At 41.3% G+C, this 17,916-nt stretch overlaps 1 protein-coding gene across 1 annotated transcript in view; it reads right to left on the reverse strand.

Moving 5' to 3' along the window:
- The window catches only part of LOC133990393 (cadherin-2-like), a 66,453-nt gene extending 48,869 nt beyond the window's left edge, over positions 1 to 17,584 (reverse strand). Inside the window, exons 1-2 of the mRNA XM_062428690.1 lie at positions 17,324 to 17,584; positions 15,523 to 15,631 (exon numbers count right to left, since the gene is read on the reverse strand). Coding sequence (XP_062284674.1) covers positions 15,523 to 15,631; positions 17,324 to 17,383 — 169 coding nt within the window. The 5' untranslated portion in view covers positions 17,384 to 17,584. The remainder of the gene's footprint in view (positions 1 to 15,522; positions 15,632 to 17,323) is intronic.
- Positions 17,585 to 17,916: the final 332 nt, after the last annotated feature.

Genomic DNA, 17,916 nt, shown 5'->3' on the forward strand with positions numbered 1-17,916 from the left:
ACAAACATGGCCCTTAATGGCCAATTACAAAGTCCAGGGCCTGGGAATGTGCTTCGATTTATAATTCCAATGTATCTAAACCCAGAATCCTCTGTCTATCATGGCCACATTAGGTTATATGAGACAGGAGGCCCATCAGACCTAATAAGCCTTATCCTTTTCAGAGGATGGCCATTAAACTCCCCCCTACCATGCCAGCCCAGCCATCAGCTCCCAGTCTAGTAAATTAAACAAATGAACGGCGTCCTCAGTATTACAATTAAAGCATAGAATAACATGAAACTCATTAAAGCTCCACTCCATGTACACTCCAAGCAGAGCCCGAGAAAACTCAATTATAAATCATTTATAAGGCAGACATCCAATGTGGGTATTTAGTTTCACCCTTTCAATGTCAGGCTTGTATGCAGTCCTACTATATGCCTGTATCTGAGCTTTCTTCAAGGGAGGGTGAGAGTGAGGCAGGTTGCACTCAGACATTTTAGTTGCCCCTGACAACCCATGGCTTTTGCCAAGTTGAGCCCTCTTCATTTCAGTTCTCTCTTCTTTATTTCACTCTTCCTCGCTGTTTTTTTTTTTTTCAGCTGAGGTTCTCCTGCATTTATTAAGACCCCTCCCCCTTTCGTTACAAACACAACCGTGTCATCCATGCCAAATCCATTGGAGACAGCCTGAGGATGTCAATATGGAGCCAATAGATTCTCTGCCTTCACTGTGGAACTCCTGGGGCAAGGAAGGCATACACAGTTGAAACTATCACAGACAGCTGAAAACAACTGTACTTTTTTTTTTTTTTTTTTTTTTAAATCGAAAGCAAAAATATAGATATATTTTGGGCAAAACCTGGTATTTTCACAAAACAATTCAACTGCTACTCCTTACACATTGAGCCAGGATTAGTTCAGGTGTGACAGAGATGCTCCAGTAAATTCTATTTTTTGCAATCCACAAGTATATAAAAACTAAACTAAACTAAAGCTCACATAGCTGGACATGAAAAAAGGAGTATGAAACTCTTTTAAAAGCTCAGAGCAACTGAAAAGAGGATTTTTTTGTATAAACACATTAATCTGTGTACTTCATTGAAGTGGTTGAACAGAGAAAAAAAATCAAATGCAAAGGTAGACAGAACAGAAAAATCCTTTGTGACACACTTCATTCCTCCCATTTAGGTGTAGATGCAAAAATAAAACACTATATCAGCTCAGGAGAGAGAAAAAGACACTGTTGTGAAAATGTAGTATCATGCCTTGTTGTCTGCAGTCATTTCTAGCAATTAACACCTGCCAACAGCCTTTCACCCTCCTGTCCTGGGCCGCAGGTGTGAGGAGACCAATGTGTGACCTGATGAAAGACACGCTGCCACTGTAGTGCCAAACAGTCATTTCCCCTCACTGATAGGCCATTCTTTATTTAGCATAGCCTAAGGAGGTGTGCTTAGCCGCCATGCAGACTAACGCACACCGGCACCGGCACTAAAAATAAACCATTACCACCAGCACAGCCCACTGGTCACATATTAACAGCAACCCAGCATTCCCTGCCTGATAAGATAATGGGGTCTCAGAATTAAAACACGAGACACAAAACGTGAGAGGGGAAAAGCCTGACATCACAGGTAAATGTATGAATCACTAACTGTACAGTGCTATTTCTCACACTTTTCCTTCTGTTCGACCGATGGCCGGAACTAGAAGTCAAGTGACAGTGAATACTAACAACGTGAGCTGGTGTCTCCCGGGCCCTCTGTACAGCAGGCACAGCATAGAATCATAAATGAGCGACTTTGACAGAAAACACAGAGGCTTATAGGAAAAAGAAGGGGTGAAGGATGAGCAGCGGAGGAGGCAATGAATTTAGAGGTTGGGGGATTTTCGATATGATAGGGGGTAGTTATTTGCTGGCAGCAGCAAGCCCTTTACCAACAAAGGGCCTTTCATATTTCCTGTGAACAGAGACAGAGACTCCCATTAATCCCAGAGGGAGGGCTCATCTCAGGCTTCTCCTCCGCACGTAAATTACTCTTCTTATGCCCTTCCTCCCATTACCGCTCAGTGTTTACAGCATAAAGAGTAAGAAAGAAAGTGGAGGAGCCAGCCACACATCTTTAATGTGTTAGGCCACTCTTAAAACAGTTATGTCGGTGCTAACTCATAACACATGTGCCAACATTTGCTTTGCTCCAAGCCACAGTCAGGAAGCTGTGGCAACCCCACTCTTCATGTCCCTCCTCTCCTGCTGTCTCTCTACGTCTCATTTCTGTCTGTCTCTCTCATATGGGAGGAGTGAAAAAGCTCTGCCCAGCTGTCGCATTTTTGAGCAGATGAATCCCACTCTGACGGGCAGAGAACATGCCAATCCCCACTTATCCCGCACAGAATGGAGTTTAACAGTGGTGCACAGCTGCCTGTGTACACATGCTTAGACCCCTCGGTGGTCTGGTGGAAGGCATGATAAGCGGCTGAGGAACCATCGTCTCGCCCGTGTGGCACGCTGAGAATGGATTTGCAAGAAGTGGGGGTGGGAGAAAGACAGACAGAAATGGAAAGAGAAGGAAAGAGGAAATGAACGAAAAAGAAAATAACTTCTACTTATGCATGTGCCCAGTGTCTGGACCTCCTTATTTCAAACAGACACAAATCAATGGTGGTGCAATTGCATTTTCCTAGCGCGCTGCAGACGGACCAATAAATGAAGGCCGGGGATCAGAGAATAGGCTGAGGGGAGGCTAGACACTGTATTGGCTGTGGCCAAGTTTCATAGAATAGTGTTCCAGCTGTCAGCAGGGACACACACACACAGACACACACACACACACACACACACACACACACACACACACACACACACACACACACACACACACACACACACACACACACACACACACACACACACACACACACACACACACACACACACACACACACACACACACACACACACACACACACACACCTTTTAATGTCTGCAACAGTCTTGTTCATAAGGGGCTCAGCATGAGAGTACTCTGGTTGTTAGTTTGTCTACTATTAAAAGTAACAATGGCCATACTGTTTGCCCGTGAGATTGTACTCATTATTGAAGCAAGTGGCACAATAACGTGAATGAATCATCGTCATAATGGGATGATTTGTCCATCTTATAAGGATATCCATTTATAGAATTATACTTAAGTACTGGCCCCTGGTTTCAACTCTATGAATAATAGTAATATTCGAGTCTGAAGTCATAAAAATGTGGCAACATTGCATGCTCGCATGTATGTCAGTAACCTAAAAATTTCAAACACAAAAGTGGATTTTATTGTACTCCATCTTGTATCATCAAATATCTATAACTGAGAAGCCACAGATCTCTTCCCCACATCATATGTAATCTACTATGGGTCATGAATCTTTTCGGCTTGGGCTGTTTTTATGTACTTTAAGTCTATTAAAATAAAAAGGCCTAACTTCAATTTATTTCATTTAAGGAGACAAGAATGTGTGACTGTCTTGGCAACAGAAAACAAATCCTGATAATTAATATACAGCATTACAGCTCATGAATAAAAATGTGCTTTCTATAAACTGGTCAATCTTTCAACAGATGTATAAAAGAACAATGTGTGCCAGTGTTGTCCACTACGGTCACTCTACACACAGAATAAGGCTGGTAAATGTAGAACAAAGCCCTGTTTGTGTCTTTTGACCTCAGCTCTCCTAGACAACACATTCTTGGTAGGACAGAGGGGAAACATTCAAACGAGTTCACCACAGTTGTTTTTCCGCTATTTATCCAGTAAGATCTCCTTTAAAAGACAAGCTGTGTGGCATGTGTGTTGGGAGGGGGCAACTTTAAACAAACACTAAATCCTGAAGTAATAATGCCATGTAAACCTGATGATTTATGTCATCCACAGCATATTTGGTTTTCTCAACTAAAGTAGATCTTTATCAGCCAGTCATTGGATTTCTTCCATTGACCTTTAACTTGAATATTTGTCATAATGTTTTTACAGCATTATTTTCTCTAAAAAGGTTGCCCTAAATTCCAGAGAAGAATGAGAAGAATGAGTAATTTCTCATTTTCTCAAAAATGTCTTAATTGACTGAAACCCTAATGAGTAATGGACGATGGGGGTCTGACATCTCTATCGACCACTGACAGATTACATTTTACATCAGAGCAGAGCATGATGAGTATAAAGAGATAAATAGAATTAACGTCTTTATCCATTACCAACACCTGTAACCAAAGCAACATTATTTAGGGTTAGGCCAATGTAAATATTTTCAAGCTGGTGTAGTTTTCATGTTCTTTGACTAACTCTCCCATGTCTTGTCTCACCACCCCAAAAAACACATGAACTCTATAGTAAACAGCACACCATGTGCATCATCTAACCCCAACCACCTTTGATTGGTCTACTGAAATTTGATCTTTTTTTCCAGAGTGGTTTGATTGCTCAAACAACCAAAGGAGTAATTTTATCCATTAGGTAGTGATAAACCGACAGTGACTTCATGTGCTTTGCCCTTAGGTGGATTTAGTACCTTTTAAAAAAGTGCTCGGTGTGAAGTGCAGCATTTGGTCTCAGACCACAAAATGGTCCATGATGGGAGCAACTCCACAGTGGCAAGGTGGCATTTTGGTTGAAAATGTGAGGATGTTACAGCTTTATCTCTATCTGTATGAGACCGTTTCTTCTTCTTTTTTTGCATTCAAAAGTATGCATATCACACCTCAAAGAGGAAGCAGAAGAGTGTAAAAAAAGAAGACGGGCTATGATTAGGCTGACTTCTAGTTGTCCTGTGTGATTTTTGCCACACACATAAATCAACCATACGCATTCAAATTCAGTTGAACATTTCAAGCAGTTACTTTTCTGATTCAGAACGTAGTTATCGTGCTCTTCAACTGAACTGTATGTGAACTTCAGATTTAGAGTGACAACCATATTTAGCTGTAGTGTGAACATAGCCTAAGTGTGTGTTTTCTCCTTCAGCTGGCACCAACTTCCCTGCTCGAGGTATAAGCTTTTGCGATATGGAGCTTTTCAGGTCCAAAATAGCCCTCCCACTCATATGTACCCCTGTTACCCACTGGCAAAGATAACTATTTTTCCATTTTGTACATACTGTATTTGATAAGTAGTCTACCTGAACACACAAATAAGTCCCCCCCCCCCCCCCCCCCCAAAACAAAAAAGTATACATTGCATTCACAAATAGCACACTCGAACACACAAAAAACCTTATGCATTAGTCCTTTTACCTCATCCTCTGGCTATCTCGCTGCAAATAAACAAACACTTGAAAAATTCAACAAGCTCCTCTAAATTAATACTACAGGGGGCGGCTGAAGCAGCATCAGTGATTCCATCTCTGTTCCTGCTCCCTAATTAAGGTTATAGCGAAGCCCACTTGTAATATCGGAGGTATACGTATGAAAGCAACAAATGTACAATATTAAAAATGTCCTTTAAGGTGGACCTCAGCAGGAATATCCTCTAATAACAAACACACACATTCTCTGTTTTTATCTATTGCTTATTTCCACTGGGATGTGATTGTGGTCCTATGTACAAACAATGCATCAGGCAGAGATAAGCTTCTCCAGAGTCAATAAAAATGGTTTTAGTTGAACCCCATAAGGGAGCGGGTATGATTATAAACACAAGTAGTGGAGCTGGAAAAATAACATGATAGCATGTTGATCCAATATAAATGCATGCTTCCCTTGCCTCCCACCAGGTTTTACAGACTGGGAGATCTGAGGGAGGACGGGGCTGAAATAACATGCTCAATCTTCTCTATCCGTGGCTCTGTTTCTCTACAGTCTGCACAACATTCTTTACATGCTTCATTTTATTCAAATGCTTTTCTGCCTGTTCAGCTTTCCTCCTTTGTCTTACAGCCACAAATGTGCGAGTAAATCACGAGAAGAGACCCACAAACTCAAAAACGTGTTTTTGATTGAAATAAAACTGCAAAGCCAGTCTGGCAATTCAAATCGCCTTTGCAGAAAAAAAAAACTATGATTAGTGATTCTGAATCCACAAAATCCCTCATCTGATAATAATGACCTCAGTTCAAGATGTGCTGCTGTAATATGTTTTGTGCTCCGAGTGTTCATCCTTCAGGCAGTTCACGCATCACACCCTGATCTCTTACAGGTACATTCAGGGGAGCATTATGATTCAGTGTAACTCCTGGTGTACGCTTTCGCAAATTTCTACTTTAGCAGAAGACAATTGGTCAAACAGTGTAAAAAAGTAATGACTTCAATGAAAAAGAAAACTGGATTATAAAGTTGACCCCTAGGTTTGATTCAAAGCCCAGCTCCTTAATAAGCCCAATTCATTTTCCCTTTGGGTCTGGCTCCCTCTATCACTAGTGACAGGCGTGAAAGGTCAATAACCTTGGCTTATAGCCCTCATATGGTTAGCAATGCCATAAATTAATGGTTGAGGCCGTTATTCCAAACTCTTCAAGTCATCCAAAGGAAGCTTATCTTCTACAAAGGTCACAGTGCTTAAAACACTTAATGTGAGAGTGAAGGGTTGACACAAGATGTTGAAGATTGAGTGTATTGCACTAAGGTGGCTGATGGGATTCCTGCAAAGCATCTGAAATCTTCAAACATAAATAGTGCATTGTGTTATAAGACACAGAATTAAATGCTATTTCTGATATCAATATCAAGTCAAATGACACTGGAAAAAGGAAGGAGGAATGGAATCTTTATATTATGGTTAAAAAAACACTGGGAGTAAATTTGATTGATCTGCCTCACCAACACGACTCAAATTTCCTTTTAGCTGGCTCATTTGATTTATATTTGCAATTTAGAGAGAATTTGTGTTTTGCTTTATAAAACTTCAGATGAGCTTGCATACAATTATGAAGGTACTTATTGATTTTTAAACAATTAAACGTGAAGCCCTAATGGAAAGCTGCTCTGAGATCACAACCTCATACAGGCAGACTCCTCACGGCCAGCATAAAATGGCTGAGAGCCAAATAAAACAAGTGACAAGTGAGAAATGTGAACATCTAGCCAGGCAAAGAGACCCAGATATTTTATTAAATAGATAATGAAACTATTGGACATATGGTGTGAAGGAGGACTCCATTGGGTTGTTTCAACTTGTGCTAGATGAATATAAAACTTTAGCAATACGATAGCAATGTTAGCAATAAAATGTTAGCAATAAGAGCAGACTTAGAAAAAACATGTTTGTTTTGAGTCTCTGACCCTACACACTCAAAAATCTCTTGATTTAATGCAACTTAATTAATGAGCACTTCATTAATGCTACTTCCAGCAACTGCTCAAACAACTGTTTCTCCACAATTTTGTTTTATCATGAACAGAACATCATTTACAATGAGACAAATCAGTACCAAAATAACATTCAAACTGTTATGCCATATGCCTTTGTCTTAGCCAACTCAATGGCACATATCACACACAAGGTTATTTTATGCAATTCAGACTCAACATGTTTGGAGAAATTAGCAGATGTTCAGCTTGTAGCAGCAGTTATACCCTTCAGTAAGAATCTACCCCCCTGCAGCCCCTGTCCTGCTGAGCAGGCAGTGCTACAGGAAATAAAGTGGTGACATGCTGCACGCTCTTTAATGCCTCAGTAAATATCGACAGAGGCAGAGATAATATAAACTCAGACAACATGGGCCCAGAGCGATGTGTTGCTCGCTGCCGTAGTGTACGCTCAAATGGAGACTAGAAATTGCTGCAGGTCAATCATAATATCCGTGTTGTCATGGCAGACACTGGTGTCAGCAAGACCTGGTAACAGCAGATCACTAGACAAGTAATATGGTGGGTTACATATGCTTATCTGATGAGCGAACAGTTTGGGAGGGGGAATGTTCACAATCACAAATCTGATCAAGATTTTAAAAAACATGTAAAAAACAATAAAAGTAATGACATTCTTTATTTTGTAAGACAAACAAAAAATAGAAATATCTGTCATCTCACAGACAAAGATTTAGTAATATCCTGTCTCTTGACAGGTTCGGACACATAGCGCTATTTAGTGTAAAAGAAAAAAGAACACTTGCTGTAAGAACTATCAAAAAATCACCAGCACCACAAAATCTCAAACAGCCATCTATCAAAAATATTACCAACACCACTAAAATTGCACATCACACTCATGACTGAAGCCATTAAGCAAGCAAGGTCACCCTAAGAAACAAACTCAGTTGTAGAATAAAGGACTAAATGCTTCAGTACTGTCCTTGCATTACTCAATTAAGTCACATCAATCATTGTATAGACTAGAGCCAAGGGAGGTCCTCCATCTTAAAACGTGTGGAGGGGGAAGGGGAAGGGAGTGGAGGATAAAAGGAGGATGCATGGAGAATGTCACGAGATACGACCTAGAGAGTCATCAGAGGCTAGTGTCCAGAGAAGCGCTGGTGCGTTGAAATTGATGCCTCTGCCGGAATACAATAGTTGGCGTAGCCCGCAGGAGGTAGCCGCCTCTTCCCAAGCAGGATATTGGCCTTTGTGAATGTGGTTACAGTATCTGGGTCAATTAATGTGTCCCTGCTTCAAATTTCTCTTTTGTTGTCAGAGACATAATAGTGAGCCAATTCATGTAGCCTCTTGAGCACAGCATGAAAAAGTGAGTTATGTGTGTCACTCGCATACAGGAAATGGCTGAACACAGTGCTAGTCCTTTTTTTCCTGTTTTCTACATTTGTGCAAACTCTCTCATTAATATATTCATTTGAGTATTAGCTTCCCTGTTTGACCCTGCAGACAAAGACGCTGTGTCTGCCTGCTGCCTGGCGTTTGGAGCTAAGTGAGACAGGTACTGCTGTTGAATCTACATCTGGGCAGCCTGTGAATGGACTCTTGTCTCAAAGCAACAAAGCTGAAGCTAAATGTGTTGCCTTATGAACAAAAGATTTAACAAGACAGAGAAGTAGTGGGGGAATGGGAGTGGCTTCCCTTCATATGCCTGCCAATGGAAAACGTGAGGACATGGCTCTGTATATTCTCAACTAACTTAACATAATGAGAAAAACAAGCACAGCAGAGAGGGGAACTGTAGGCAAAATCGAACAGGGTATTGCACAATAAATAGCTGGGGCAACATGGCAAACAGAGCTTTCTATGTAAAGACAGGATCTGTGTAAGAGATATAGAGTTGTTTGCTCTACCAGCCAAAAAAGGTTGTCCCACAAATGAAAAATGGCACTGAAATCCACAAATCAGTCCCTAGAAAAGTAAACAATTAAATCCATAGTGCTGATGTATTGTCTTCTAGGTGCAAGTTGGCATTTTCTTTTCCACAATGGTTCTAGTATTTCACTGGTGAAAAATAGCACTAGCCTACTTATATGAAGGCATATATGCAGAAACTCAGGTCAATACAGCTATTTATACATGGCCTCATTACATAGCGGGGTCATCTTATGCACTTCCTGGGTGTTCTTCACATTGAATACAACACATGGTGAAGAATGATTCCAGCTCGCTCTCATGTCATGACCAACTGCAAAAAATAAAGGATTATTTTAGTGGAATAAATAAATCTTTTCTCTTTTGACAGTCTTTTAGATGAAGGCATTAAAAAACCTTTGCAATATGGTGTCACACCTGGGGGGGCCCAGGTGTGATCTGTAACCAAATACCATATAAACCCCCCAAACCTTCACATGACTGTGTGAAGGAGCAATTCAATGAAAGGCCTGCTTCTCAACTCTGTATATCACACTCTAATAGACAATGAACTTTTGATTTGGCAAATGTAGTTGCATGCAACCTTGTGAGAGACAAATGACAATTTGCTTTTAAGCAGTCAGATTATACAGTGTCTCACCACTTATTTTCAGTCGAATGCTAAACCTTGTGTTGATCTAGCTGGTCAAAGTCAAATGGCCTTTAACAAACCCCCCACCCGCAAGTCATATAAGTCACTGTTTCTGTCACCTACCCCTCTAGACCACCATCAAGAATTGTCAGGGTTGAACAAGCTAATTATATGCCAAGGACAAACCCCCACACTCTCACAGATACGAAAGAAGCCCTTTTTATACAGAAATTCCGCAATATTGCAGTGTAGCATACTTGTCATTATGGTGGCTTTTCTTTTATACACTGAACCAAACAAAGCCCACATGATGACGCCCACATGTGTGATTTTAGAAAGGACGCCAGCATCCCAGAATCAGAATCAGAGGCGTGATGTATAACACAACAGCGTCGGCGTCTAGGGTGTGCACTCCCAACATACTGGCTGTCCGTTTTACACATATGAATGATCTTGGAATGTGACAGCCCCCCCTTCAAAGTTTGTACCTTCAATATAGAATGGCTACCTTGAACAGGCTGTGTATAAGGGGCTAGAGGGACACCTTCACTACTGTCCAATGTCAGAGGCACACTGTTGGTGCCAATATTCAGAGGGCAGGGCCTATAGCTGATAAGAGTGATATGAACAGAGGTGATGAGAAGCCATCAGGGCAATGTCACCCCTTTACAAAATACTTTTATCTGTGTTAAAGCGTTGTACACCACCAAATATGGGGGGGATATTTTCAGACTACTTTTGGTTTAGTGAGAACTTGAGAGCCTAAAAAGGTCAGAAATAAATAAAATATGTCCTATCCTTTCATGCCACCTAGCAGGCTCAGAAAGCACACCAACAAATTAGCCACAGATGGCTGCACTGCCTTTAATACACTAACATTATTATTATTTCATATTTCCAATATTGCCTTAGGACTGCAATGGAGCTGTGATCATCTGACAAATGGTTGTAGTGGGCCTACCACTAGCATTTGACTAATGCTTCCTTCTCTGCTTCCTTGTTATAGTGTAAGCAAACTGCATCAAAGGTTACTTTCCAAAACCATATACTGCCAAGATACAATCTGCCATAACAATATGTGTTGGTTATCTAGGCCATGGATCTCCAAGGAAAAAAAAAAAAAAGACACAGTGACGGGAGATGAAAATAAATGTATGCAGGCTGATAACAATAAAGAATAAAACAAATTCAAACCCAACCCGCCAGTGATGCTTTAGCTGGGAATTGGAGCGCAGCATTCATTACAGCATATTGATCACTGCAAACAAAGACCCTGGATTTATTGATCCACTTCCAGACAAAAAAAAGAGGGGGGAGGTGGGGGCAATGAAATGCTATTACATACAAACTTACAGTAAAACTGCTCCGTGTGCTTAAACAAACAACATAGATATGTGGTTGGACCCCAAAAGGAGAAAGATGGTCATGTGGTTGCTGTTGATGTCCCACAATGACAAAGAGAATATGTTAAACATGCAGCAACCGCTATGCTATTAAAAAGGAAGAGCCTCACTGTGTTTCATGTTTCTTTTCATGTTTCTCATCTGCTGCATGATGGCTCCTATGTGCTTATGGATCTCATCTTGAACAGGGATTTGAATATTAAGGGAGTCATATTTGACTATTGAATTATTCAGCGTTGGAACTGACATCAATGCGGACCTCATACACCTCAAACACAAAGATCTCAACTGACTTTTTTTTCTGACACTGTGGGCTTCAACAAATACTCTTCCAGGCTATTCCTCAAAGTCATCAACCTGTAATGAATAGTTCAATAAACAACAGAGATCCATCATAGATTGAAAAAAAGACTAAATAAAATGTATATTCAGCAGTGTTCCAGAGATAGGCGCTTATAGTCCCCACAAGGACCATAATAGTTATTTACTATCTATCATGTCGTTGGAGGACAAATACTAATAAATGTGCAATCCGGACTAACTGCAAACCGCACATTTTTAAATCGGACTGTCTACAAGTGATACACAATCAACTTTGCAGGTCAGGACAACATGAGTTAGGGGTGCTATACATTAGAGGCCTCCATGGTGAAGGGTCAGGACCTTGTTGCCAGGTCTTCTATTCATCTAGACCTTACCAGGAATCCCCACGAACTTTATCCCCAGTCTGTGAGCAGGCTGAGTATGTTGCTGAGCACTTGGCCCAGTTTACAGCGGAGGGTCGAGCAGGGTCATGTCTCACCAAACACTGGGGCCCCTTAAACACATTTGAGTGGCCCCAGCTGTACCCTGGGCCATCAGAATCTTAACAGAGCGCAGAGAACCAGAACAACATAAAAATGGGCTCAGTCAATGCAAAATTGAGGATTCTGCGTATGTGATGTTTTTCTTGTCAAAAGGGTGAAATGTTGGTTTATTTAAAAGGTTTGCTTTAAATAAGCAAAGCCAAGAGAAGTAATTACACTTAATGATAGATTAACAGAAAATTCTAAGATATATTAAGTCTGTTAGAGCTTTCCAGTTCATGTTCCCACTGCTGATGTTGACACTAATTGTTTCAATCACATTATTAAACTGGTCAACTGTAAATCCCTCCCACAGCTCATCTGTGTAGCAAGCTCACTGGACCCTCTTGACACGCTCACATTCAAAGCACTTGAACCAAGGCTAAAGCAGACTATAAACATACATCTCTTTCATCACCAGAGCCTGCAAAATTGTCAAGAAAAGAAGTAAAACACAGAGCTGAGGGGTGGAGGAAAGAAAAATGAAAGCATAATAGATGGTTGGAGGTAGGGATGGCAAAACAGCAGCATAAAAGAGTGCATTAAGCTCAATTAGGCTTTTGGGCTTTTCATTAACCCAGTTTTTAGGCAGGGAAACCTCTGCTGAATAATGCCCAGACTGACTCACATCGCAACCCTGCTTTAAAGGCCTCATCTGAAAAAAATGGCACAATGTGTGTCAGCTCTCCAAAGCCACCAGAATTCCATTACCCAGGGGCAAAGCACCCGCAGCCTACCTGAAATTAAATGCAATTTAGTAAAACAAGTTGCTTTATCAAGCAACCAAACAAGAAAGGAGAAAAAATCTGCACAAACATTCAAAGACTAACGCTGTATGATGGTGTGATAATAAATAACCAAATAACTCATTATCAGGCCAGAGCAAATATTCCAGCCTTAAAAGCAAGGTCACAGGACAGAAAGTGGGTAGCCTCCTAATCCTGACGTGGTTTTGCATCTGCAAACAATGAACATAACCTCCCTTTAATGGATCGTTGGAGAGGAGTTCTCATAGAAGAATAATTGTCCTTCCTGGCTTTTTTCTCTTCTGCTCTGCCAAGCAACTTTGAAGAAATGCATTTTAACAATTCTATTGAAAATCAATGGGGCATCACTTGGCCAGCTAACAGTTAAAGTATAGTAGACGCCCCCCGGAATGTGATTAAATCTTACAATCAAATGGATATGTTAACTGACGCCCCCAGGAACGTGATTAAATCTTATATTCAAATAGCCATGTTAACTGACTGGCCACAATTGCCATCATCAAATCCACAGGATGTCTTCAATTTAGCGCATACAATGTCAGCTGTTTACATGTGAAGTGCCATCATTTCCAGGTTTTACAGACCTCAGGGTGTGTATTCTCTTAGTCAATAACAAAAGGAGAGGCTGCAATTAGATAGGACAAAGATATCTGACAGCACACCTCTACTGCATCTCAGGCATATGTGGGGTCAACGGCAATACAATATGAGCAAAGGAGTCATGTTACTGACACCTGACAAAGCATACAGATAGTATTACGGTGATATTCAAGCAGATCCCATTTCAAATAAGAAAAGTAACAAGACCGAAAACTTAAAGAGTGGTGCACGCTGGAATTAGCTGACTATGTTATTTTTAAAACAAGCCTGTGCCTCCAAACAACAACCATTCAATGCCTTTCCATTCATTATTTACGGTCTTTCAGGTCACAATTGACAAAGTTAATGAAATGCAAGGAAACACAAAGCATTAGCCTGCTACATGTGGCTATGGAAGAAAAAACACCCTCAGCTCCAGGTCAAAAACAATATTGCAAACCAGCATGGTGAAAGTAAAGTTGAAAAACTTGGCCCTACTCTCCACACTGTGGGGGCTTTTGTCTTTCAGAACATGCCACAGGAGCTTTTCATTAGAGAATGCAGTTTCATTAACATCATCCCACGCTGCTGAGCCCTGCTGCATTACAATGACACAGGAGTGCCCCTCTCTGTCAAGGAAATCTCCACAGAGCAACAACTCGCTGGGGGAGGGGAAGGCAGAGAAAATAGGAGAGGGGGTTGTGACAAGGGGTGGGGGGGGGGGGGGGGCAAACAAAAGGGAACCTGATTACCCCCAGTCATGGCTCATCCACAAGCCAAAAGAAGGAAATCCATCACCTGCAGGATCAAACGGAAACTTGTTCACAAGGTAAAGCCCAGTGAAAGCTGTACCCACCCATCTAAGCACTTCTCTTCCCTCTCTCCTTTCCCCTCTCTCCTTTCCCCTCTCTCATCATTGCCACCTCTCCCTCCACCTCTCTGACTGACACCAACAGCAGTATGCAAGTTTTAGATGCACACTGTGAAATCCAACACAAGTGAGAATGTTTTCTGGTCCAAATGACCTCCAGGCTCAAACCTGCCTAATGACACACTGGTGATATATTCCAGTTTTTATTACCGTCTGTAGACCTACAGTATGTACCGTTTCACGGTAGCTGCATCCTCATTTTACCAATATTAAACTCCAAAGAGGCAGTATTGGTCATGCCTTCCGCAGTGTAATAGACTGCTGAAACAAAATCATTATTTTTCCACATTCTTGTTTGCATCAGGTTATGTATGTTTGTAAGTAAAATCTAAACTTACTAAATTTATGACAGAAAGACTATTGCTGTAACAAACAATTTGAAAGACACTTAAATTGCTGTTGTTACTGCCATTGAGTGGGCTCAGCAGTATAACACCGCAATTGGACTTGTTTTCATATGATTCAAGCAGAAAGCTTGAGGTGTAATAGTGTTTAAAGTAACAGACACAAAACATCCCTGCATGCAGTTTAAATCTGTACTGAGGTGCTGTTTAATTAGGACAAGACAAATGCAAAATAATAGCAGATGATAATTAAAATAATTCAATGCACCAACACAATGCATGGGGTGTTTAATAGCTAGGTTATTTGTTTGATTAATGTTGCCTAATTATTCAAATCTGTGTAACTGATTTTTATTCACTGCAACAAGAAGTGTCCCCAGTGAAATCAACAAAGTTTTCCCACTTTTAATGACAAAGCCAGCAGTTAATACTCCTCTCAAGAAAGAAGAAAAAAAATGCAAATTGCAAAAAACAGTTTAGCCACAAACTATGATCTAGCATTTCAGTCACAATCTGTAAACGTTTGTGTCTGCTCTTAAAGAAAAAGCAGCATGTAAGCAAAATGGACAGGAGCCATATAAAGTTGAACCACATTTGAGTTTACAAGGCAAACTACACGACTTGCAGTACCACACAACTACACCGAAGCTAATTGTTTAAACATGTAAGGCTTGTTCTGATCCTCCCTGAAATGTAACACATGGTGGCAAGCACGCACATTTGATTCACATGCTGACACACACACACACACACACTCAATCAAACACAGACATAACATCCAGCACAAACAGTACTAGGAAAATTTAACCACTCACCCTTGAAGAGGGGCTGTCCTTTCTCTGTGATATCTGGCACCACAACCTTGTATACATCTTCAGAGAAGCCTGGCCTGCATGGTGGGGTGCCCCTGCACTCTGCTGCAATCTGTGATGGGGGGGTAGGAGAGATAGGAGGGGGGAGCGAAAATGAGTCATAAATCAACCTTAAAAAATGCACCCTGTTGCCCCCAAAACCTCTTGCTCACGTTCTGGAGTCCCCACAGTTGTACAAAAGCATCTGTTGTTTTTATAGCAGGCACCGCAATTAGGATAATGAGGCCAAAAGGGTTAAGCATTAGCCAAAAAGCATGGCTAGGCAAGAACAAGCTCCATTTGTCCCCCTGGAGGGGCCCAGGCACAGCATAGGGTCATAGCCAACGCTCTCAGTCGGCGCCTCTGATCAGCACACAACTCTGGACAAACACTCCACTTTGAAGTACAAGAACAAGGGAATGAAAAGTAAATGCTAACGATAAACTGTTGTGGGAATAAACATGCATGTGCAAATGTCTGAATGAACAAGACATGAAAACAGCTGATTCTCAAGAAACTGCAAGGCTGTAACTGTGATCAAGAACCTCCTTTTTTTACTGGATTTTGAAAAAGAAAACTCTGTGCTTAGGATGCCAACATAAAAAGGTACAGCATCAGATATCAGGGAATTACCAAGGAAATAAGATATCTGAGAATTGCAAGGACTGGTGTTTCTGGAAAGTGTGAATTTATCAAGCAAGAAAGAAATCACTTAACAATTTTTAAAAAATCTCTGGTGTCAAAGCATGCCCAAATGTACTACATCACACAACCTCAGCATTGATTCAGCTCCGAGACCAGAAGGCCTGGCTTTGTATGTTTTTGCTTGCACTCTCCAAAGAATGTAAAGTGAGAGGAGTCCTGCTGAAAAAGAGCATTGTGGTATCCGTGCCACTTGCCATTCTTAATCAGAGGAATTTAAATGGAAAATGCTTGCAGAGGGAGGGGGATGGTGGGGAGAGGAGGAGCAGAAAAGCTGGATTTCTTGAACGTTACAACAATGGCACCAGGATGTACAATTTTGAATTTACAACTATTTCAACTACCAAAAAACTGCATTGCTTAGTAGCTACGTTACTACTGTCCCTCTCTGTTGCTCAGAGGGACTCAATTTTGACAAAGTAAGAAAAAAAATTAAAACACCCAATTACAACGACACTCTGTAGCAATCATTATCCCATCAATGTTGCGTGTATAGCTAGGCTAGACGTAATGTACTTCCATTAAATTTGACAGGAGGCTACTTTTCATTGTTGCTCATAACGGCTTTTACCACAGAGTCAATTAACTCGCCTGGGGAGGGGGGGGGCAAGGACACGCTGCAGCAATCTACATAAATATTAAAGCTAAACTAAATATAACCTAGCGAGAACTAGGTTAATGTGGGCCTGTGTCGTCCCAACTTCCAGACAATAAAGATTCAGCAGATATGAACTCTTGAATTAGGCTACGTCATGGCGAATTTGAATTGCTTTAACTCAAATATACGCCCAATTAATTTCAAATGTTCGTAGTTTTTAAACGAGACACATCACTCCATAGCATACAATAAAGACAGCCGCTAGCCGATAATTACAGCCCCAGCTAGACCTACTTTACGGTGAACAAGGCATTGTTTTACAAAGTACACGCCGAACGAAGTGCTTGTTGGGAGGCCAGCAGCTCTGCCGGGCTCGTAACTCAATAAAACATTATCGCCGGTGAACAACAAGCACCTAAACTGTCCGGTGTAACTCCGCTAGAAACCGTTCAGAGATTACATTACCTGCAGTCCTGCCAAGACCGCCAGCAGAAGCAGACCGCTGCCCTCGTGTAGTGAGTACATTGGTGCGCTGGTGACTGCCTTATTCCCACTTCGGAATCCGTGTAAATAAAAAAATAAAAATAAGGAAAAAAATGGAACAAAAAAAAAAGAATATCCCTCTGGCTCAAAATGTAGCCGCGGTGAAAAAAAGTCCCCTTTACGACAAAGGCAGGAGCAGCAGCAGCAGGAGCGGCGGCGGCAGCAGCATGTAGCAGCCTCCTCCTCAGTCTATCCAGTCAGTAGTGAGAGACAGCAGTGCCTGGTACTGAGGCTGCTGCTCCCTCCCATCCAGTCCAACACAAAAACAAAAAGAGCCCCGGCCACTAGACTATAAACCGCCCATCTCACTGTCTCTCCCTGCTGGTCACGGAGCCAATTTCACTGTTGTTGGGACGGACGGAGCGGGGTCTCCTGCGTTAACCACCATCCCAAATGAAAGAGTAAAGGTATATTATTATATCCACAGTTACGAGCATTCAGTGTGTGGAAGTCATTGCCGAGTATGGTATCCTTATCTTAAATTATTGTTAATTTAAAAAAAAAAAAATGTTTTT

Source organism: Scomber scombrus, chromosome 11 (assembly GCF_963691925.1).
Source record: "Scomber scombrus chromosome 11, fScoSco1.1, whole genome shotgun sequence".
In the NCBI taxonomy this organism is placed as follows: Eukaryota; Metazoa; Chordata; class Actinopteri; order Scombriformes; family Scombridae; genus Scomber; species Scomber scombrus.